A 25272-nucleotide genomic window follows, 5' to 3' on the forward strand; every position below is an offset into this window, starting at 1 on the left:
GCAGTTTGTAAACATAACTGACAGTGTATGCTCAGATTCAATATCTCAGACAATAGAAAAATGTTCATTATTTTCTTCTGTAATCCTATCAGAGTGACTAGAAATTGTGATTTCTTCCTGACAACCTCCATTTATCAAATCTTAGCTTTTATGAAGTTAAATATCTTGGACTGTAATGTCACAGTTGCCTAAACCATTAAAAAGTTTCAGGTAAGGTTGCTCAAAAACAAGTTAAACTAATTCACTGTACAGAGAATCATGAAAGTTGTCACATTTGACCAGAGCTTAAACAGGGTCAAAAATGACAAAAATATGTAGAGCCTCACAAATCCCCCTTCTTTTTAAAACTGATATGGAGGAAGAATGTTCTTTTAAGCATAGTTCAATGAGGGGGATAAAGTTGGTTTCACAGGACACCCAGAGGAGAGAAGAAAGGGGAGATTTCTGCAGAGGCCCCTCCGCCGACGACAGCCACCCACTCTCCCTTTTGTCCCACACTTCCTGTAAGCACACGTGGTCCGTCCCATGGAAATTCGAGTTTACCCACAGACTGGCGCTCACATCCCTTGTTTTCATGGTCTCATCTCTGACAAACAGCAAGAGAAATCCAGACTTCCCACTTTTTCTAGCTGTAGCTCCTTTTGCTCAAGAGAGAGAAAAATGTGGGCTGTGCGCAGCACCAGGAACTCGCTTTGTTCACATTTGCAGGCCCACCGGCTGCAGGTTACATGTGCTGTTACCATCCCCGCTGGGCCACCGTCTGCCCAGGGACACAGCTAGAGGGCAGGGCACCATCTTGATTGCAGACAGCAGCCAGCTCACACTGCCTACATTTTAATCATGTCACCCACTGAGGAAGACGCCGTATGGTCTCCACCACACACAATGGCTAACGAGGAAGCTTCCAGACCACAGCTGTGTATGTTCTGACGCTTTCAAAGCTCTGGAATATTCACGTTTAATGGTTGTATCAATAGGCCAGGAAGCCAGAAGTTTTCCACTATGATTAGAAGGTGTGCAGGTGTTAAACAGAGGCCATGTGCTCCTTAAGAGTTCATTCAAAATCTCCAATCATCTTTATTTTAGTTTGGCAGCCACTAAAGCAGAATCTGTTCCTGAATATGGAGTAAGAACGGCCTGTCTAGAATCGTCCTGCCCAATATGATTTGTTCTGGTCCCTGAGACTTCCATTCTTTGGAGTCTTATTTCTGATATATTACCCTAGATACGTATTTCCTTTGCCTCACTTTAGCTTTGATTCTAATTTCATCAATTTCTTCTATTACTTTCCTAAAATCATTCACACTTATCTGACTTGTTATTCATATGTAACCTAGCTTCCTTTCTAAAAACCGAATATACAACCTCCCAGCCACTGGAACGGCAGCTGCAGCTCCATTAGGTTTACCCTCGTGTCTGTGTGTCGGCATCATGTACAGCAATGTCAGAAATATCTAACTAAAAGGTAATTCCTTCTTTCAGAAAGCTAAAAGATTTACAGGCCCTAGAACTATAGCCAGACATGCACACACAGTGTCTGCAAAGGGACTGGTTCCCCCAGAAGGGGGCTCCCAGCAGCAACCAGGAGCCATTCGCCAAGAAAGGCTCACTGGGCCAGAAAGTCACAGCGCTGTCTCCGTGGAGGCCCTGGGCCGGACAGGAAGAAGGGAGAGGAGAAATCCATTGTCGCCGAGAATTTCTGCATCCATTTGGGAAGACCTTCTAAAATACTTTGAGTTATTGCTAGCGATAATCCTCCAAGGTGTTAGTATCACCACTTTTTCAAAAGAGGGAAATGAGAGCGAGTGAGCGGCCAGAGGCTCAGTCAGCAAAGCAGCCAAGGTCAAACGCGCCTGTTGCAAGGGGCTCTGCTGGCGGCTGTAGGCTTCACATCCACTATCATTTGTAGAGGGATAAGTCAGATGTAATACATGATGATACTTAACCGTACTGGAAGAACAGTTTGAAGAAATAATAACACATCACATCTATTCTTTCTCTACTAATAAATTGAAACTTCCTTCTAAATTAAAATACTCAGAAAGCTTTTTTTTCCTATTGGAATTAAAATGCTGTTGGTTCAACTCAAAGAGAAAAGTCACAACATCTTTGTGACACAATAAACTTTGGCTTAACTGGTGAGTGCTGAAAAGCACGGGGAATTCTGTGCATTTTCTTACGTCTGTTTTACACGTCCAAAATGCCCCTCCAAGTAATCCAAGAAACAGCCTTCCTGCAGCTCTGAACCCTGTGCAGGACCTCTGGGAAGAGAGGACCTCTGGCTCTTCCCAGGCCAGTGGTTCTGATTTCGGGGGAGTCCTGCCAAGCAGCAAGTGTGTGTGGCTTCACGATTAACAACGTGCAATGACTGACCAGAATCGGCCGGAGAAACAGCAGGGCGGGTGATCCCAGAAATTCTCTCCCATGCACAGGCCTGCATTTGTTCTTTTCCACACAAGTCTTTCTTCCTTGTGAGGACCTCACCCACAAGGCAATGGTTTCAACCACCAGCTCTTCTTCTCCAGGCCTTCCTGCAAGGGGAAGCTAATTAGCTGACCTCTAATTACTGTTACTTAATTTGCGTCTTTTTTTTCCCATAAGAATTCCTTTGCAATTGCCATAAAGTGGGCAGGATTGCTGTACACTTCAGTGTACTTTCTCTCTCCATTTTCTCTCTTTTGAAAGGTCTGAAACCTTTGATGCTCTTGTCCATATCTACCCATTAAATCAGAAGCTAGACTGGCAGGGTCCAGCCAGGTTGGGGAACCGGGTATAAATATGGAAACCTTTATGCTTAAAAACAAATTAATCCAATAAATACTTGTAAGTAATTAAGAGAGCAAAATGTCACAAACTTAAGTGTAATCACATGCTTGTGACACATTTTATTTTTCCTCCCGAAGTTTTATGTACTTAGCATCTACTGCCACCACCACCATCCGTACCCACAGCTGGCGTCACACACTCACAGGAACCATCTGAGACAGCATGACTGGCCCAGCAACTCCTTGTCTCAGCCTCTTGGGACTTTCCTTCCAGAATATCCGTAGTGGCCTCCTCTGCCTTGTTTCCATCTTTATCATCACACCTACCACCATCCCTTATTCACCTAGACCAAGTCCTTGCTTCCGTCGGCTGCCATCGTCCCCAGTCCATTAGGAGGCCAGATGCTATTCTGACCACTGCGCCTCATCTTCTTTCCCCATGAGGTTCCCTCTGACCACAGTCATGGCTGTCGTTATAATGCCAAAGCCCTGAACAGCTCCCTGCGTAACTTTCCCTTCAAGCCAGAGACCACATTTTCTTTTTCTTCTGTACCTTCTAAGAGGATTTTGTATTCACTTCCTAGATCTTGTTAGTCGGAACTGCTCTTCACCTGAAGTCCCTCCTACTGCTTCCTCCTTACCCTTCTCACCGCTTATACAACATGATCTCTCTAAATCCCTCCTTAGCAGCAGGTCCCAGGGGATATCCAACAAGCCTCCCTGGCTTTGTCTGAAAATCTTCCTAAACCCGATTTCATTGAGAGTCACTGTGGCGCCGGGTTCTGCATGCCAAGTGAGCTTAGTTCCAAGTCTCTTCCTTAAAAACTCACTGTGTCAATCACTAAAAATCTCTGTATAATAAAATAAATACCAAATATCATATTACTTGTTGAGTTGACAAATGTAAAAAATACCAATTGCCCATGTGTTTCTCAGAGCTGCTCATTGAATAATGTGCTAAAGAAACACTGACACTGACAAATCCATCCATTGGTGATGGTTTCAAACGTGTCATAGCTTGTACTCTGTGCTGCACTGTTAGCCCAAGAAAGAATGCTAAGGCCTCCTGGTCATCCGCGTTTCGTAGACCACCTCTGCCTTTCTGCGCTTGAAGCAAGTTCTGGGTCAGATGAAAAGCACAGCCTCTTGAGGTCGTCAGCACTGCCACCCACCCAATCTTACTCGTTCTGAGTCCCACTGGAGTCCTTATACTGGGGGCATTCTGTTTCTCACGGGGTATCACAAACACTACATGTGAAAGGGGTGGGGGGACAAGAAGCAGCGAGGTGCATTGTGTACATGTGTACTGCCTCTGTCCCCACTCACGCACCACCATCCCAAGACTTCGCTTCCAAAATACACTTCAAAAGATTTCAAGAAGTGACAGCAGAGCATTAAACCAAGGATGCAGTTCATGTGCCCTGGTCCTCCTAGAGGTACTAACATCGGTCAGGTTTCATAAAGAGATGGGGAGCCTGTTAAAAAACATATGTATTTCCAGGACCTAGCTTCAAAGAGTCTCACGCAAGTGGTATGAGGTGGGTCTGGAACCTGTATTTGTGACAAGTGACTGTGGTGGACTTCCAGGTTTGCCAAACAGATCCAGAGCATTTTCAAGGCCCCAAAAGACTGTCCACTTCCAGGACCAGCCCTGGTGGTTACATGCCTTCCTTTCTCTCATCTACTCATCACCCACCTTCGGGGCTGACTCTGAAGGAAGGTCTGTGGAGGAAGGAGTGGCCAGGGGAGAAAGCAACCCTGGCAGGCCCAGGGACTATAAGGTGCGGTCACCTGCCTGGTCGTCCGATGGCTCTCCTCCGGACCTCCCTGCCCCCACCTCTTGGTGCAGCCCCACTCTGCTCCCTGGGACCCGTGCGTGGGCAGGAGTACCTGTAAACCGAAGTCAGCCTCTTTCCCCAGGCTGCTCCTTTTCTAGGCTCTTGTTTCCATATCCTCCCCTGTCATTGCACCTGGATCTTTAAACCAGATTCTTCAAAATCTCCTTCAACTCCTCCCTCTTTCTCAACTCTGACCTCCAAACTGATCTCTCTTCAAATTTTCCTCCCACATTACACAAGGTGCTCCTCTCTTTTCTGACCCTCTGCCAACCACCTTGATTTATTTAGATCTTTATCTTTCCTCTCCTGGAAAGAGAATGACCTTGAATGACCTTCCAAGACTCACCTGCCTCTGTGTTCTGCCCTCATCATTACTGTGAGAGTCTTCTAAATTCCAGGTCTAACAATTCTCTTATTCACAATCCTTTCATGGCTTCTGAAAGTCTCCAGTAAAATACTTGTATCATCCATTGCAGTACATTAGGCCTTAAAGATACAGCTCTTACTGGAGAACCAAGATGGTGGCATGAGTAGAGCAGTGGAAATCTCCTCCCAAAACCATATGTATTTTTGAAAATACAACAAATACAACTAATCCTAAAAGAGAGACCAGAAGACACAGGACAACAGCCAGACCACATCCACACCTGCGAGAACCCAGCACCTCGCGAAGGGGGTAAGATACAAGCCCCGGTCCGGGAGGACCCAAGCGCCCCACACCCCAGCTCCCGGCGGGAGGAGAGGAGTCGGAGCAGGGAGGGAGAGGGAGCCCAGGACTGCTGAACACCCAGCCCCAGCCACCCGCACCAGAGCACAGACACAGTGTGTGAGGTGCTGGATACTAGGGAAACAGGACAGTAAGACCTGTGAGTGGGTCCCCACAACCGCTGCACCCGGGACAAAGAAAAGCGAGTGCTTTTTGAAAGTCTTAAAGGTACAGGGACCCCACAGCTGAACGGAAGTGCCACAGGACACAGCCCAGCAGCTGCGAATCCCGGGGAACTCTGGGCCCCTGAAGGCCCACAGCACAGCTCAGAGGTCCCTCACCACAATAAACAGCCTCTCGCCTGTTGCCCCTCCAATGCGGCTCTGTCATATTGGAGCAGCAGCCTGAGGCAGACCATGCCCACAGCAACTGCAGAGCTAAATAAACTCCATAGTGGCCGGGCAAGATCAGAAACCCCATCTGCAGGCAGCTGCCCAGCACAAGCCACTAGAGGTTGCTGTTCTCCCAGGAGAGGAAGGCCACAAACTGGCAAGAAGGGACTTTCTCTTACCCAACACATGCACCAGTTCCCCACAAATATATCTATTGCCATGAAAGGCAGAAGAAATTGATACAGACCAAGATCACAGAGGCAAACCCTGAGAAGGAGATAGACCTAACCAGTCTTCCTGAAAAAGAATTAAAAATAAAGCTCATAACCATGCTGACGGAGCTGCAGAGAAATACGCAAGAGCTAAGGGATGAAGTCCAGAGGAAGATTACAGAAATGAAACAATCTCTGGAAGGATTTATAAACAGAATGGATAAGATGCAAGAGGCCATTGATGGAATAGAAACCAGAGAACAGGAGCCCATAGAACCTGATGCAGAGAGAGATAAAAGAATCTCCAGGAATGAAACAATATTAAGAGAACTGTGTGACCAATCCAAAAGGAACAATATCCATATTATATGGGTACCAGAAGAAGAAGAGAGACAAAAAGGGATAGAAAGTATATTTGAAGAAATAATTGCTGAAAACTTCCCCAAACTGGGGGAGGAAATAATCTATCAGACCATGGAAGTACACAGAACTCCCAACAGAAAGGACCCAAGGAGGACAACACCAAGATGCATAGTAATTAAAATGGCAAAGATCAAGGACAAGGACAGAGTTTTAAAGGCAGCTAGAGAGAGGAACAAGGTCACCTACAAAGGAAAACCCATCAGGCTATCATCAGACTTCTCAACAGAAACCTTACAGGCCGGAAGAGAATGGCATGATATACTTAATGCAATGAAACAGAAGGGCCTTGAACCAAGGATACTGTATCCAGCACGACTATCATTTAAATATGAAGGAGGGATTAAACAATTCCCAAACAAGCAAAAGCTGAGGGAATTTGCCTCCCACAAACCACTTCTACAGGGTATTTTAGAGGGACTGCTCTAGATGGGAGCACTCCTAAGGCTAAATAGATGTCACCAGAGAAAATAAAATCACAGCAAAGAAAGCAGACCAAACAAATACTAACTAAAGGCAAAAAATAAAATCAACTACCCACAAAAGCAGTTAAAGGAAGCACAAAAGAGCACAGAATAAAACAACCAACATATAAAGAACAGAGGAGGAGGAATAAGAAGGGAGAAAAATAAAGAATGACCAGGCAGTGTTTAAAATAGCTCAATAAGCGAGTTAAGTTGGACAGTAAGATACTAAAGAGACTAACCTTGAGCCTTTGGCAACCACGAATCTAAAGCCTGCAATGGCAATAAGTACATATCTTTCAATAATCACCCTAAAAGTAAATGGACTGAATGCACCAATCAAAAGACACAGAGTAACAGAATGTATAAAAAAGCAAGACCCATCTATATGCTGCTTACAAGAGACTCACCTCAAACCCAAAGACTATAGGAACAAAGAAAGACTGAAGGGACAAAACAGCAGCAGAATCATAGAACCTAAGAATGGACTAACAGTTACCAAAGGGAAAGGGACTGGGGAGAAAGGGAGGGAAGGGAGGGATAAGGGTGGGGAAAAAGAAAGGGGGCCTTATGATTAGCATGTATAATGTGGTGGGGGGCATGGGGAGGCTGTGCAACACAGAGAAGACAAGTAGTGATTCTACAGCATCTTACTATGCTGATGGACAGTGACTGTAATGAGGTTTGGGGGGGGGGATTTGGTGAAGGGGAGACCCTAGTAAACATAATATTCTTCATGTAATTGTAGATTAATGACAACAAAATAAATTAATTAATTAATTGAAAAAAAAAAGATACTGCTCTTACTGCCACAGACACTAAGTGCTACCCAGCCCAGCTCCCAGCAGCTCTGCAAGCAAACTGGGCCGCTGCCCTGAGGGGCTCATGACGTCACTCCCTCTGCTTTGAGCGGCCCTCTTCAGCACCGCCCCATCCCTCATCTAGCTGGCTAGCTAATTCTCATTTGTTGTTTTATGGCTTAGCCCAGAAACCAACACAAAAAAATCACTTCCTTTCAGAGTTCTTAGCCCTCTACCCCACCCTGTCACCATTCTGTTCCCTCACCCCCTGCAGCTTCTCCTCTGCCGCCCATGAACTTGAGACACCCCTGCTGTCTCCTCCCAACCAGGCTGGGAGAACCTTGGGGTCATGTTGGCCCTGGCATGATACAGGCTCGCAGGGGCTGAAGGAAGGGAGAGGGAAGGAAGGAGAGGGTGTGGCTCACGTAAATCCTCTTCTGCCTCCAGTTCAGTTGGCAGAATACCATCTCCAACAGTCTAAGCACTTATAACAACAATTCAGATGCCCATGACAATTTCTCGAAAAGATCCTCATTCACAACCCACAGAAAAATCTCTTAAATCTCTCCCTATGTCTTCTATAACCCAAAAGCTGCCTGAAGGATGGTCTCCAATCCCTAGGAATGGTTTTTCTCCTTTCTGCCTGCTTCCTGAATCTCTTTTCTCCTGGGAGTTCTTCCTATTTTAAATTTACAGCCCAGCTAACCTGCTGTAGTGTTGAGAGAGAGAAGAGAGAGAGAGAAAATGAAATCAAGCTGTAATTTCCAGACATGCTTAGCCAATGGTGTGGCACTTAACACGGTGACTCTAGACCCTGGCTGCATATTATATTCTTAATATAACTTAAGGAGCTTCCAAAAATAACTCAGCTCAAGGCCCATGGCAGACCATTCCAATATCAACACATAATATTTCTGTCTTCTGCTTTCCAGTGCCTTAGGAAGCCCACCTCCCTGCTATCTGGAAACCCCCACCCTTACAGATCTTTGTCTCCTTTAGCCTGATTGGCCTGTCAAACAAGCCAAGAGCGGCCTGGGGGCGGGTGAGGGGTTGTACACACTCATAACCAGTTTTGTCCACATGTAAGGCATCACTTCTGTTTTTTGCCCTGTGATTAAACATTTTGTTTCTATTGGGTCTTTATATTTTTCCTCCAAGCAAAAGTCCTTTCCTCATTTCCCTACCAGCAAAACCCTGTGTATTAAGGTCCACAAACACACGTTTCAGAAACTGGTGATATATTTAGGTCCCTCCTCCGTGTGGATACACATCTTGCCTCCACCCGGCGCTAGAATCTCTGCCTTGACCTATGTGTGTTCTTGTCCACCTGCTGGGGCTTAGACCGCTGACCATCCCCAGCCTTCCTAATGCCACCAAACCAACACCACGACCTTCCTTTAGTGTCTGATGCTGGGTTTCTCCCCACCACCTGCCTTGTCCCGTGGGTCTATGTGAGCTGGATCCCCAGAGTCCTCTGGATCTTACAACTCGCAGTTCTGCCTGGAGGGCCCTGAACAGATACAGGAAGACAGGAGGGAACACGGAAACAACCCACCTTTAACTAGTCATGGTCAAGAGCTTTTGCAATAGAACAATGGTAACATACCCTGAGCTACCAGGGAACCAGTTCTTTATGCTCTTCTCAAACCATAGAGAGAACGTCAAAGCTGAAGCTAGGTTATTTTGAATTTCATTAACATAACAGTTCTACTCTTGTGAAGTTCTACTTACTATAAAATGCACTGAATTTCACTCAGATAAAAAAGGAGATTTTAATGCTAACTTTTTAGGCATTGATCATTCTCCTAGGTTGACCAGACCCTCAGAGCTTCATGAAAAGCTCTTTGTGCTCAGACAGTTTCTGGGGGTATGAGTACTACTCAGATGCACGCATACCCGAGTACCGATGAGAAGCTAAATGTCTGCTGTGGGTTACGGGACTGGTCTGTAACTCAGAACCAGACTGAAAGGAGGCTGCCTGGGCTCCTGCCTGTCCTCGGTGAACATGCCCCTGCATCTTCTCATTCCAGGGTTGAACAGCAATGACTTCCTGGCCCTGGGTCTGCGCAACGGCAGTGTGGTCTACAGTTATGACCTGGGATCTGGCGTAGCAAGTATCAGCGGCGATCCCCTTGATCTGAGCCTCGGGATCCACACGGTGCATCTGGGGAGGTCCTTCCGAGTGGGCTGGCTGAAGGTAAAACCATCTGTCCCACAACCTTACTGAACACAAAAGTATTGTCAGCTCTGGGCTGAGGTACAGAAGCAAAAAGGCCACAATGCTGCCCCACAGATAGATGCACAAAACGAAGGACCAGAGTGGTGGCTGCAGCTGCACGTGTGGGAATAAATGAGAGGGATGATGACACACAGAGAGAGGGACGGTTCAGAAATGCTTCCCCCAAAAGGCGATGCTTAAGTGTAACTTCAAATAAACTGGAGCTGGGAAAAAGAACAGTGACCAGTGTGGGCTTAAGGAATTAATGCAAGAAGTTCACGGTGGCTGAAGGTGGCGGAAAGCAAAAGATGTGGTTAGAGATGGAAACGGTCTGTTTCATGAAAAGACTTAGATGCCATGCTAAGAAGTTTAGATTTTTATCCAGAGACCTAAGGAGAGCTACTGAGAAATGTAAGAGTGGATGGATACCACAGCCGATTTCCATGTTTTGATGAATGACCCTGATGGTTCTATGCAGAGTGGATGGGAGAAGGGACAAAGCTGGATGGAGGAGGGCCAGCTGCGTGCTAGCTCTGTCTTCAAAAAACTGAGATTTTGATTGAAATGCAAAACCACGACTACTATATTAATATATCCATGGTAACAGATATCAGCAGAGAAACAAAGAGTTAAGTGGTGGTATTTTTTATTTCTTCAAAATTCAAGTCTTCGTAAATTTTCATGCCAAGTTAGTGGGAAATAACAAAAGAGGTATCTTAATAGTTGACCCAGGGAAATTAATTCCTTTTTTAATGGGTTGCAACTTCTTCTCCTTTTGAAGGTAGATGATCATAAAAATAAATCCACCATCTCACCGGGAAGACTGGTTGGTCTCAATGTCTTCAGCCAGTTTTATGTAGGTGGCTACTGTGAATACACTCCAGAACTCCTACCAAATGGAGCCGATTTTAAAGCCGGTTTTGAAGGTAAGGCATGGATGGTTTTTACACTATTCCTACTTGTTTCAAAATCTGAGAAACAAAAACAACTTTTAAATGTACCTGAAAAATATGACAGCAACAAAGCTAATCCAAAATAAGACAAGGTCAGGGTCCAATAAAGCTAATTCATTGCGTCAAGGCTCTCAAAGAAACTTTTTCTTTAAGTCTGTCATCAGTGCTGGTCCTCAGAAGGGCATCTGAAAGAATAGTTTGAAGTGTAATGAGGCACTGCACTAGATGGAATGGCTCAACCCACTCTTTCACAGCAGGAGATAATCTGAAAAGGATTGTAAAGAACTCAGTGAGTTTTTAAAAACATTGTATTCAAGGAAAGGTGCGCATAAACTGGTGACTGTGAAGAGCACCTCATCCACGCAATGAAGTGGAACTTGCTGTCTGTCACTCACTTTGTCTTTATAATGGTGATTAAATCATATACTCAAAGATTATCTGATTTAGGCTTCCACACTTCTATAAATATTCCTGGTAAGTAATTCTAATGCAGAAGTTCTCAATAAAATGTAAATCTTCACTGTGCAATCTTCACAACAAACAAAGCCCATTTGTTCTGTTTTAGAGATGGTTTATAATGAGCCATTATTTTCCCTATAACCTTTAATGTTCACAAAGATATTGAGTTGTCTGACCCTTCTCCAAGTTAAATGATCTACATGTGCCAGGCAAAGAAGGTGCTACTCTTTTATCTCACCTAAGAGGAATTGTTCCTCCTCTCCATGGTTGCACCCTTCACAAGCTACAGGGTGTCTGGTTGAAGTTCATGGATAGGTTTCAGCAGATCCTTGCATCTTCAGCAATCATACATACAATTTTGATGTGCCTGTGTGCATTTTTCTGGGAAGAAGATCCATACTTTTCACCGCTGTTCTAAGGTCTGTTACTTTCACCAACAGACCTATGTAGTCCTGATGTAGAATTTAAAATTCTTTTGAGTAGTGTGAACATGGGGAAATCTATGATCCCTTCCATCTACTATTCTAATGTCACCACAGCTAGTGTTTGTGATATAGGGATTATCAAATATTTATTACTCAACTGAATAGAGTAGACATGAAATACATTGAAATTCATTAACAATACCAGAAAGGTGTTATCCCAACCTACAAGGGCCCTACACTGTCAGTACAGTCAGTTTCTTGCTAGTTCAACTTTTCTCTCTCTCTTTTTAATTGTATGATACTCTTCAAACCAGAGCCCATCAGGGGAAAACATGAGTTCACTGCAACAATTTAAATATTCTTTTACTGTCAAAAGAAAAGCTATCACTTACCTAACCCAGTCCTACTTCCCAATATACACATAGCTCAAAGCTCCAAAGGTCTTTATCATAACCTTTGTATCACACGCAGGATGTATTTATTGAATACCAGTTACATAGTGCTATACTGAACAGAGTAAACTTTGCTATATTAATAGGAATAAAATTATACAATGTATGTTCTGCAACTGCTGCTATTGTGATTGCCTTTAAAGTGCATGATATGTTGACTGACATGAGGCATCTCTCCATAAAATAAACTTAACTATTTGTATTAACTTAATAGTTCTCTAAATCTAGCTCCATTCAGGCAAATTCCACTACACTGATACCAACTCCATTCCAGTGAGAGTGGGGAGGGTCTTCCCATGCAGGACACCAAGTAATTCTTTAATATTGACAGGGTGTCTGAGAAGCCAACTCAGTTCTGACACTATATGCCTGGAGACAGCACCAGATTCCCCCAATTAAAAGTTCTCTGTCTTACAAGACAGCCCTCCAGACACCAGGTGCAAGCCCCAGGCTGTTACCTGTTCTTCTGACCCACCAGCTACAGGCTGGCGGTCCCAGTGACCTCCCCGTTAGATTTAATTAATTTGCTAGAGCAGCTCACACAACTCAGGAAAACACTTGCATTTAGCAGTTTAATAAAGGATACTGTAAAGGACACCAGTTAAGGGCCAGATGAAGAGAGACAGAGGGCAAGGTCCCAAATAAAGGAGCTTCTGTCCTGTGGAGCTTGGGGCCTGGCTCGGTGGCACGTGGAAGCATTGTGCTTCCCCACACCGTTCTGGTTCCCCAAACATGAAAGCTTCAACGGGGGAGCAAGATGCAAAAGAGACAGCAAAATGTTCTTGTCAGGGGTTTTTGTGAAGGCTTCATTGCATAGTCATGACTAACCAAGTCATCAGTCATTGGCTGACTCAACCTCCCACCCTTCTGCCTTCTCCCCTCCCAGCATTTGGGGACTGGGGGCTGAGAGTTCCCACCCTCTAATCACAGGCTGGTCCCCCTGGCAACCAGCCCCTACTCTTGGGCAGAGTCCAAAAGTCTCATCATTAACAAGACAAGACACCTTTACAGCTTCTGAAGTGTTTTCTGGAACGGTGGATGAAGACCCTATATCTCTGAGAAATATATTTTGGTCAATAAATAATTGTATCACAATAACATTGCCATGTTTTTAGCCAAAAATGCATTTCAGTGGTTTCTTATGACAAAAGCATTTCATATATCCATATAAAGAGAAATGCTTTAAAGTGAACACTTTCAGTCTTAATACATATCGTAGTCATTTAACAAAGTTTTTTTTCAGTGCATGATTACAAATACTACAAAAACCTAATATTAGCATCCCACCTTTTTTGTTTAAAAGAACCTTTTTTATATAAAGGATTTTTTTGTAAATGATTTCTGAGACAGAACGGTAGATGGTGCAGGAGTGTGGAATTTAAGACCTACTAATTGCCAGGCATTATACTGGCCAGTTTATGTATTCTTTTTCCTCTTACCCATGGAGTAGTTATTTTTGTCCCCATTTAAAGGTGCAAAGATTGGCGCACAGTCAGGTTTGGGTCATCTAGCCGTTATATGGCAGAGATTGTACTGAGCCTAGGCCCATCCGACAGGGACACAGGACAAGCATCATGATTAATTTTTCCTGCCTATGATGAAATATAAATAGTATAGTAAGAACAGGAGGGACTCCGTCTTAAGGCTCAGATTCCATTTTAAAAACCAAGTAGTTAGGAGATAATATTCCTAACATATTTCATGGTCATTAGCCAACTAAAGACCTATCTTAAGGCACGGCAAGCCTTCCTAAATGGTATGTTTCCATTGCTGAGGTAACCATTATCTTGGAGAACAGGATCAATATATCCCTTGTGTTAAGTTTATCTTACAGAGTGTCTAGAGGACTGGCTGTGGATGGGGACAGGTCTCTCGGCAGAGGTAGACATCACAAGACCACATGTCAAGCCTTACGCTCTGTGGGCCCATCACCCATTCTTGAAATCCTTAAAAGACACAGATCCTAAGCCTTCAAGCATGTCTCGTCTCTGAGGCTGCCCACACTCCCCTTTCTTTAAGTGTGTATTTTTTCTTCAACTTATTGCTGTTTGTCTCCCTGCTCGTCCAACCCTCTCGGCAGATTAGTAAGAGATCCCTTTTCCCAGTGGTAAGTGTCTTTGTTACTTCACTGCTTCATTCAGTTTTCTAGATTTAGGCACAAGTCTTCATTCTCTCTGTTTTACTTCAGACAAGTAGGGAAGGGCTACTAAGTTCTCTGATTTGGGCTTGCAAGTTCCCCTCGCCTGGGTGACCCGGATGGGACGGCAGCTGTATGATCATGCTCTTTCGCAGCCTGCCTGAAAATCTCCTTTCTTTGCTTTGAGAAGTTTTTTTGAACATAACCTCATTCCATCCAGTGCCCTGTGGCTTCCCCAAGCCTTGGGGTGGTGGGGCTTAGTTCCCACACAGTGCAGATTGGTGCAGACACTCGACCATGCCTCTAGGAGTCAGCATGTGGCAGTTCCCACAGCCTCTAGGGATGTTGACATTCACTCCTTCTCTCCCTTTAACGAATTCCTGCCTTATCTACCCTCGTCCAACCTGTTTGTGAATTCTCTCTGATCAGTCAGGAATCCACCACATCCAGGTTGAGGTTTCACCTAGTGGGCAGCGGGAGACCTCCCCAGGTGCGGGTGCCCAGCAACACATCCTCTGCTTACATGTTTGTTCTTTGCTGAATGCATTTTACGCTGCAAAAGGCATGGGAAACCCTGCTTCCTTAGTTACGTTACCTGGTTATTCAGTATAAAGCAGCTGGCATGCATTAATGTCTTCAGTCAGTACAGCATTTTAGTGCTTTTTGTGTAATAGTAGATAGCAGTATTTGGTGGAGTAACAAAGATTAAGCAAGAATAATCACTGTTCTCTTACACTAAGAAAATATCCATGCATGCTGAGAACAGTACTTGTCAGTGAAAATGCCAGTGAAAACAAGAGAGAACAAGGTTTCAAAGTTGAACCCTTTTTTCCACCCAAAGGAATTATTCCATGCTTTTAGTTTCTAACATGTTTTGGAAATAAAATCTAATCTAGCATTTCTTTTACCAGTGTCAAGATTATATGTACGGTTGATGTCCATATTGATTTGAAAGTACTTTGTAAACAAACCCTGAGTAAGTGCTGGAGATGAATAAAATGACAGTGCATTTCAGGATTCCAAACAGTTCCATATACATTCTTCTTTAACTGCCCTTTTGTTTATATTTATCTAATCTTGTGGTAGAAAAGCCCTTTTTTTTTTTTCCATGTCTACTGAGGTATAATTGACAAATAAAAAATTGTATCTATTTAAGGTGTGTACAACATGATGGTGTTAGGAAGGAAGGGACTTGGCTCGGTGTCACAGGGAAGTCAGATACAATGAAACAAGAAACCAAGTGAAGAAAGCAAACTAAGTTTTAATGCACCCTGCACAGAGCAGCAGAGCGGGCCTGCCTGAGATGAGACAGGTCCGATGCTCATTCTGAGGCTTCTTTTATGTGGTTTTGGCAGGGCAGAGAGGTCCTTGATTGACAGCAGTCAGCTCTCTAGGCTTGTTCTGATCAGTGGAATGAAGACAAGGGCTGTACTGTGCCTGTGCTTCTGATGTTTCTTATCTGGGGGGACCCTAGACATTTCCTGAATCACTCTGGGACCCTGTGGCTTCATCTGACTACCTCTCTGAGTCATTTCTGGCTTTCTGGCTCTATCGGATCAACTCCCTGAGTCATCTTTGAGGGCCTGGTGTATACTCATTATGAAAAGAGTACCATGTCAAGTTTATTAACACATCTGTTATTTAACAGTTATTTACTGTGTGTGCATGTGGTGAGAACACTTATGATCTACTTTCTCAACAAACTTCAAGTATACAATAAAGCATTATTAACTATAATCATGGTGTAATTTAGACCTCCATAACTACCCATCTTATGACTCAAAGTTTGACTAGCGTCTCCCCATTTCTCCCACCACCCCTGCCAGACTCTGACAACAACCATTCCACTACGCTGCTTCTATCAGTTTGACATTTGGGGATTCCAAATATAAGTGAGATTCTATGTATATGTCTGGAAAACACTTTTATAAGGACACATGTGAAGGCAAAATCCCTAAGGGGACAAAAGATAGATGTAAGAATATAAATACTACAAACTTCTCTACACACACACACACATACAAAAGCCTCACCACAAATAAAATGAAATGGCAGATATTAAACTGGGAATCTATTTGCAATATATGACAAATAACTGATATGCTTACTATATTAAAAGGTCTTTCAAATAAATGGTAAAAAGGGTGAATAGAGAAAATCAGTACAAAATAAGCAAAAGGAAAAATCACAACAAAGAAATTTATTAAAAGGTTATATCCCAATTTAAAATAGCAAAATAAACCATTCTAATTATTTCATTTAAAAATGAAACATGATATACTGTGTTGTGAATTTGAAACCACCATCAGATTGTATATCAATGATACTTTAATTAAAAAATGAAACAATGATCTCTTGTGTTACAGTGATTGTGAAGAAGCAGATGTTTCAGTGTGGGGGGGTGGAGACATAATTTTGCAAAATATCTATGACATTTGGTGCACTTCAAAGCATCCATATCTTTCACCCTAGTAGTCTTACTGCTAGAATTTATACTGAGAAAATAATTAGAAATGTACAAGGATATACAGACAATGATATTCATTCTAGTATTATTTCTAATAGCAAAAAAGTAGAAATAAGTCAATTGTCTATACCAATTGAAGGTTAGTTAAATATAAAAGAATGTTATACCATCACTTAAAAATAGTTAATGCATGAGAAAAGAGTTAATGGTATTTATGAATTTCAAACTTTTGGTGTAATACTATATATTCTATAGTTTAATGCAGGATTCTATTTTTGTTTAAAAGAAAATACAACTAAGCATAGGAAAATATACCAAAATTAACAACTGTCTTCCCTGGAGTGGTGATATTGTAGAAGGTTTATTTTTACCGCTCTGTGCTTGTTTTTTTTTTCCTTAAAAATTGACATGCATTATGTTGAAAAAAGTTACTTTAAAAATGTTCTTCTTTTATCTATTTCTTACAATTTTTAATATGAATTATTTTTCCCTTTCTTCAAGGCTGTATTTTCACTCTTCAAGTTCACACTGAGAAGGATGACCATTTCAGAAGCCTGGGGCACCCTGAGGACCACCCCACTGCTGGGCACAGCATTGGCCAGTGTGATGTTTCTCCTTGCAGTTTAATGAAATGTCGCAATGGTGGGACTTGCACAGAGAGTGAAGCTACTGTTCGGTAAGTATGATTTTGTTAGGAGAGATAGTAGCAGGTTACTTGCATTCTAACTGCTATTCCACTCTCGCAAAGTAGGAAGACAGACTAATGATCACATTTAAAATATTTCTACGTAGACTTGTTAGATGTCCTGTTGTATGTAGGCTTGTAGACAGACATATAAAGGCAACTGAAAGAGGCTCAGCATGGCATGTATGCCATCTTCTCAATTCTTTTAAGCAATGGAAATGAGCCGCTACTTCTCATTCCAGGCACCAGGGAAAATATGTCTGAGGTTCCTGGTACCGAGAGGTTGTCAGCCGTGGTGATCACACTAGGGCTTACTAAGGATTTGCTTTCACATTTAGGTTCAAGTCTCTTCCCAAAGGGCCCTCTCTCGGTGGGCCTAGCAATGCTGTGTGATACATTTCTGAACTACTTTGGTAAGAGATCAAATGTGAACCTGTTGAGTGGGAAGAAAAGTCACTTCTCACAGCATGTCATGTCTAAACTCGTCCCTATAGCCTGCAAGGCCCTCCATGACCAGCCCCTGCCACCTCTTAGACCTTTTCTCTGCCTCTGCCACCGCCTGTCAGAGCTCTGGGAATAGGCTCTTAGGCCTGTTCTCTTATTCCACACTGTGTTCAAGTCCAGTTAGCCTCCTTCTGTCCTTTGAACACACCAAGCTCAGCTCTGCTTCTAGACCTATATGTGTGTCTTCCGTCTGGGGCACCCTTGCCACCAGCCTCCATTCAGCATATCAGCAGCTCGCCAACTCAGAAGCATGCTCCTTTCATTGACCAAAAACTATCCCTCCCTCTAATCATTCTCTATGACATATTTTACTTTCTCCATAGTACAGCATTCTTATTTTGTTTTCTTGTTTATATATTAGTTTATTTTTCCCTCACAGTGGGCCTGCTCTCTTGTGCTACCATTGTATCCCTCATACCTAGAATAGTGCCAAGTGCCCAGCATAGAACATGCATTCATTAAGTATTTATTGGGTTAATGAATCACTCAATAGACGTGCGATGAAAAAGTAGAAGGAATTTTTATGCTGAAGTTTCTAAGCAGAAGTACCAATGTGAGAGAAGCCAGATGTCCCTATGGTCATGGAGATGGAGCAAATTGACTAACAGGATAATTTATGCATTAGCTGTGAGAAAGGGCTATGACAGGAGGAACGGAAGGATGAGAAACTTACAGGGTAGATAATGGATTTGATTTACTTCAAGAAAGACACGCAAACAGGTCCTGGGCAGGAAATAGCCGTGGAAAAGACAGATATTCTCAAGTCACCTCAACATCCCTTTGCAGCATATTAGGGGATCACAAGGAAGACAGTTCTAAAATCCAAGCACATTATAAAGGGCCTGGTTTGAAGAAATAGCCATAGAAAAGGAAAGGAAAGAATTAATTTAGAAGATACTGCAGAGAAGTAGTATTTTGTGAACTATTGAATATGAGATTGTCAGATGACAATCAGTGACAAGTCAAGTTTAAATTAATCCAACTATGAAAAGGCTTGATGTGCTCCATATCACAGGTAATATGCTAAAGAGTAAGTTAATAGTGTTAGCTGAATATTAGGAAATTTTTGAAGAAACCATGTAATTTGACCAAGCCCATGAAAGTGCTAAGGACAACACCGGAGCCTTGGGATGCTACCACCATAGGGCAATATTTTTGGGGAATTAGCTTAACCATTATGATTTGTCCTTATTTCTTTGCAATTTTTAAGTTTGCTTTATAACTTCTGTATTCTAATGTGCTCTACAACTAAGCTTAATTATTCAGAAACACGAATTTACCTCACTTTATCTAAAGAAATGTGGACATTCTCCAGGGAACTGACTCAGTATTTGTGTTACTTTTAATGTGATAATAATGAAGAATGGGGAGGGGATGTAAGAAAGCACATGAAGTTAAAGGTGCAGGGAAGAAATCCATCCCAGATCCTCATTGTTCCTTGAGGAACAAAGGGCCTGTTTTAAGAGTCACAAATGCTTACCTTGGAATATATAGTGCCAGGCATGGCTAGACAGAACTATTAGCAGATTATTTTGCTTAATAAAAAAAAAATTTCTCGAATTCTAATAAAGTAATGCCTTACAACTGTACAGCACTTGTGGCTAACAAAGAATTTTTTGCATATATTATTCCCACCACTCCTAATTAAAACTTCCTAAATTAGTCAAGGCAGGTATCCTAGTCCCAATTTAATGGGTGGGAAACTAAGCCCCAGAAATTGTGAAAGAGTCAAGAACACGTACAGTCATCTTGTACATAAGGCAGGACCCAAAACCAAATCTTCCAGTTCCTTGGTCAGTATTCTGTCCTGGACCTAAATAATAAGAAATTAATTTAAAAGCAGCTAATTATTTTAGAAAAGGGAAGTAGCTCTTGTGACTATTAAAGAATGATTTATTAGACGTATAGCTTCCTGAGCTTAAAAAAGGTGACTTTCATGATAGTAAATTACACCTCAACAAAGCTGTTTAAAAATATTAAGGTTTTCCCTCATAGACATTCAGCTCCAGTAGTAGCAGAAGTTTAAGGAGAATTTTATTCTTTTGATATTTTGCAATTCTGCTTAAATCTTAGATTGAAGCAATCCCCTTTTAACAAGAATCCCCCTTTTAAAGTGAAAAGATGCATTCTTTTTAATAGACTTTTCAATAGTGTGTAAGAAGTTTTCCTGTCTTTCTCCTCATCCCAGGCTCTCGGTTTGATATGGCTCAACACTTTCATTTTTCACCAGAAGCAGAGTAATATTTAGTTGAATTTATAGGTAACATTAAAGACAGAGCAAGGCTGAAGTCTAGTCTCCTCCTGAAAAATAACTCACATGCTACAATAGTTTTTAAATGCTCAAGAGGCTAAGTCCCAACACAGAAGCATAAATTCCAGTGTTTGCAATCAGTTTTCTCGCCTCCCAGCTGGGGGCAGGAGGTGTGGTTTCGGAAGCACAGCAGAATCTTACCAAGGACGGAGGGAGGCAGGCATAGGCTGGGGCTGTGCGTGCGCTCCGCTCCTGGGAACTGCTCGAGGCCTTGCTTTCCGTTCCAAGTACGTGAGCATGCACAGATCCAGCTGTGTTCTAATGTAATTTCTCAACTGAGAGTATACTAAAAAGGCAGAGTTCACAGGTCTTTACGCTCCTGGGATGCGCCCTGGCGCAGCGCAAACAGCAACCATTTCTGCGGTGAGTCGGCAGCCGAGGTTTAAAAAAAAAGTCTGCTTAGTGCTAATTTGCCCCTAGAGGTACATGTGTTTCGTACATGTTTTTAAGTAAATTGTACTTCATTTAAGTTGCGCTTTGTTTGACCTTTGTTAGAAACAAGACAACAGGCCCGAAATGGAGCGGCTTATGCTGAGCCCCACATCACCAGACCGAGGCTTCCCTTTAGTTTCCGCTCTTTCAGAAACGGAATCTTAGGCCTGCCGGTCAGGGGCTGCCCGGTGAGCACGGGTTTGGCAATCTGCCTGGTCCCTACAGGCAAGTAACCCTGCCGTAACCAACCTGCTGTTTCAACAACCAGCTTCCTCGTTCCCACCCCCTTCTGCTGTACTCTTTGGTTTTGTGCAGCTCTCAGAGCTCCTGTCCATCAGCTAGATTGGATGCTGCTGATTCAACTGGTTTTCACGCAAGTAAACTATTAAAATTTTTAATAAGCTTCAGTTTCTTTTAACAGAGTCTTATCCTGACTGTGACGGAGGGTGATATGCAGATGTGTTCCTTTAAGAAAAGCACAATGGAGGAAAACCAAAACTCACAAAAACAAGTTAGATGCAAAAATGAGCAGCACAGACAAAATAAGTAAATAGGAGCTCAGAGAATGTGGATGTAAAAGGAGAAATGCATCAGCAAAGCTGAAGAATATTTATACAATGGAGGATTAGGCAGCAATAAAGAAAAAGACTATATGTTGCTATGGAGCAATCCTAAGTGAAAAAAGTAGTGTAATGAAACATAAAAGAAAAGGGAATGATAGAGATAGGTAAATATAAATATATACACAGATATACAAAACACATATATACATATTGCTCATGTTTTTATAAGAAAAAAAGCAAGGGAAGATTACAGAAAAAAATATAAATGATTACCTACAGGGTGAGGAAGAGAAGAAGAAATGACAGGGCTGAAAGTTAGACTTTTAAAAATACAATTTACTTTATATTTTTTTTATCTGGAACTAGGTAAATGTTTCACCTGGTAAATCAAACAAGAAAAAGTGATTCCTAAACACTGAAGGGAAATAAGAAAATAAATGAATCCAACTGTATTTCAAGTTGGTGGCATACCAACTAGAGATTTAATTCACTTGATTTTAAAAAGCATTTTGGCTATACAGTGATTTATATCCTAAGGACAAAATGAACCATAAAGACATCCTAAATTGCAGCCTATGGTCTCGATGTTAGTGGGATCATTGGTATAGTCATTTTAAAACTACAGATAAGAATTACATAATGAGTAATTATATGACTATTTCTCATTAAAAAGATTTTAGCATAAAGATGTATAAACATAAAATCAAGTAAAATCTTCTCATCTTTAATTTGGACTAGAAATGACATATAAGTTCATGACAAAATTTTCTTTTTCTAAAAACTTATTTCCCCGCTATGCCCACTAAATAAGTCTAGAAATAATAATAACCCAGTAGCCATGAATAGCTCTAGTGCCAAAATCGTCATCTCCAAATATCATTTGCCGAATTGGACATTCCACATGAAGGAAATGTATGATATGAGCCTGGATATCTTTTTTTCATTTTTTAACTGAACTATAGGTGATACACAATATTATATTGGTTTCAGATATACAGCACAATGATCAACAATATATTACCAAATATATATCATTTTGTTTGTACCTCTTTATATCCCTTCCCCTATTTCACCCATTCCCACATTCTCTTCTCCCATGGCAATCACTAGTCTGTTCTCTCTGTTTAGGAGTCTATTTGTTTTTGTTTGATTCCATATATAAGTGAAATCACATGGTATCAGTCTTTGTCTTACTTCATTTAGTATAATACCCTCTAGGTCGATTCATATCGCTACAAATGGCAAGATTTCATTCTTTTTTATGGCTAATACTCCATTGTATATATGTACTATGTCTTCTTTATCCGTTCATTGACCTACAGATGGACATTTAGGTTGCTTCTGTATCTTGGCTATTGTAAATAATGCTGAAATAAACATAGGGGTGCATATATATCTTTTTGAATCAGTAATTTTGTTTTCTTTGTGTAAATTCCCAGAAGTGAAATTGCTGGGTCCTATGGTATTTATATTTTTAGTTGTTTGAGGAACCTCCATACTGCTTTCCACAGTGGCTGTACCAATTTACATTCCCAGCAACAGTGCACAAGGATTCCTCTCTTCTCTACATCTTCATCAACACTTGTTATTTCTTCATGTTTTTTTCTTATATTAGCCACTCTGACAGGTGTGAGGTGATATATGATTGTGGTTTTGATTTGCATTTCCCTGATGATTAGTCATGTGAGCTGTTGGCCTCTGTATGCCTTCTTTGGAAAAATGTCTATTCAGGTCATTTTTTAACTGGTTGTTTTTCTGGTATTGAGTCATGTGAGTTATTTATATATTTTATATTTTTAGCCCCTTGTCAGATCATTCACATATACTCTCCCGTTGCCTTTTTGTCAGTGGTGTCCTTTGGTGTGTAGAACCTTTTTAGTTTGATGTAGTCCTACTTGTTTATTTTTGCTTTTGTTTCCCTTGCCTGGAGAGACATATCCAGAAAAAAATTACTAATGATGATGCTTTTCTACTGGGAGTTTTATGGCTTCAGGTCTTATATTTAGGTCTTGAATGCATTTAGAGTTTATTTTGTATGTGGTATAAGATGGTGATCCAATTTCATTCTTTGCATGTACCTACCACCCACTTTTCCCGGCACAATATTGAAGAGACTGTCTTTTCCCCATTGCGTATTCTTGCCTTCTTTGTCATAGATTAATTGACGATATAAGTTTGGGTTTATTTTGGGCTATTTGTTCCAGTGACTTATGCATCTGTTTCTGTGCCGGCATCATACTGTTGTGATCACTATGGCTTTATACAGTAGGTTGAAATTAGGAAGCATGATACTTCCAGCTTTGTTCTTATTCCTCAAAATTGATTTGGCTATTCAGGGTCTTCCATGGTTCCATACAAATTTTAAGATCACTTGCTCTAGTTCAGTGAAAAATGTCATTGGTATTTTGATAGGGATTTCATGAATCTAGAGATTGCTCTGGGTAGGATGAGCCTGGATGTCTTTTTGTGCCCAAAAGCAAGGAGTTATCAAAGACTGTGAGGGTTATTTTAAGAGAAGACAGGAACCAACTCCCACTCACCAAAGACAGAAAAATTTCAGAATCACAGAGAATAATGTCTGGATTAATGGATTTAAACGTACCAATATATAAACACATGGATGTAACAATCACTGCCTCCCAACCTTTGTCACCTATGGAGGTTGTGAGTGCACCACTCGTTATTCTGAAATTGGATAAAGAGAAAGATGAATGTGTTTAACCTACTTTCCTATAAATGGTATTTTCAAGTATGGTAGCCAGACTCCAGTGGCCCCCAGTGATTCTTACCTTCTAGGAGACACATCCCCTCCCACACTGAATAGGGCTGAACTGTGGGAATGATAGGATAGTCTGGAAATGACAGTTAATGACTTCCAAAGCTAGGTCAGAAGTCATTGCCACTTCTGCCTACCTCAAATTATTAAATTTAAGGATTAAATGGGCCTATCCACTGAACATTTTGAATAAATCAGACTATTTTATACAGTCCCTCTGGCAGTTAGATAAAGGCTGAATTTACAGGTAGTTGACCTAAAAGCAGAGGAAACTATTCTGAGTCCATAATAATAATAAATGTTTATTATTGCTTTAAGCCATTAAGGTCTGTGGTAATTTATTATGAAGCAATAGATAGCTAATACTAAATAATATGAACTAGCCAGATAATTGATGAGAAGTAGTTCTTAATAGAACTGAGCTAATAAGTGTAGCATAAATAATAGAAATGAGAAACATCACCATTTTGTAACCACCAAAGAAATAATGACTGCTTGAACCATTTAGTCAAAGGTTGATGGAAAACTATATAATGGTTGCATCAAGCTGACACTACTCAAGCCAACTGATCAATCATAACATAGTTAAATATGCAACAGACAGCATATGTCTTCTAGTGTCATGTTAAAACTACACAGTACCTCCTATAATGCGTTAAAACACCTGAACATGAATCTAATCAAGGATCCATATCTACAAGTTTATGAGAAATATGGGCAATAGAGGAAAACAAGTTAAATGACAGCCAAATCCACAGTACAGGAAATTCCACTGAAAAAATGACACAAAAAGAGCACAGACAGAAACAAACACAGTGGGAGAATTTTTATCCTGGTAACAAACTGTAAGACCTATACCATACAGATGCATTTGTAGAACCTGTTTGAATCCTGATAAGCTCTTAAAAAATAAACTTTTATAGACAATCCTAATTAACACAGCAATTAGATAATAATAAATTAATGCTAACTTTGTGGGGTTTGATAATGGTATCGTGGTTGTGATTTAAAAAGTTTCCCATCTGTTAGTGATATATACTGAAGTATCTACAGATAAAATAGAATTTTTTTATTTTAGTGGAGAAAGAAAGAAAATTAAAGAGCTGAAAATTTCTCATTTGAAGCTGGGCAATGGGTTCAAGTGCTTCATTGATAACTGGTCTTTTTCTACTTTTGTATGCATTTGAATTAAAAGCAATAGTACATACAATATGTATTTTATCTAATTTATAAAATTCACAAAATACAAAGAGAATATACACATGACCCCAACAGTTACAGATAACTACTTTC

General features: G+C 41.4%; 1 protein-coding gene across 1 annotated transcript in view; it reads left to right on the forward strand.

The window, feature by feature from the left end:
* EYS (eyes shut homolog) overlaps positions 1-25272 on the forward strand; it is a 1533253-nt gene that overhangs the window by 1460391 nt on the left and 47590 nt on the right. The window contains 3 exon segments of the mRNA XM_073224289.1: positions 9628-9794; positions 10597-10741; positions 17210-17384. Of these exon segments, the coding sequence (XP_073080390.1) occupies positions 9628-9794; positions 10597-10741; positions 17210-17384 (487 nt within the window).

This window comes from Manis javanica, chromosome 16 (assembly GCF_040802235.1).
Source record: "Manis javanica isolate MJ-LG chromosome 16, MJ_LKY, whole genome shotgun sequence".
NCBI lineage: Eukaryota > Metazoa > Chordata > Mammalia > Pholidota > Manidae > Manis > Manis javanica.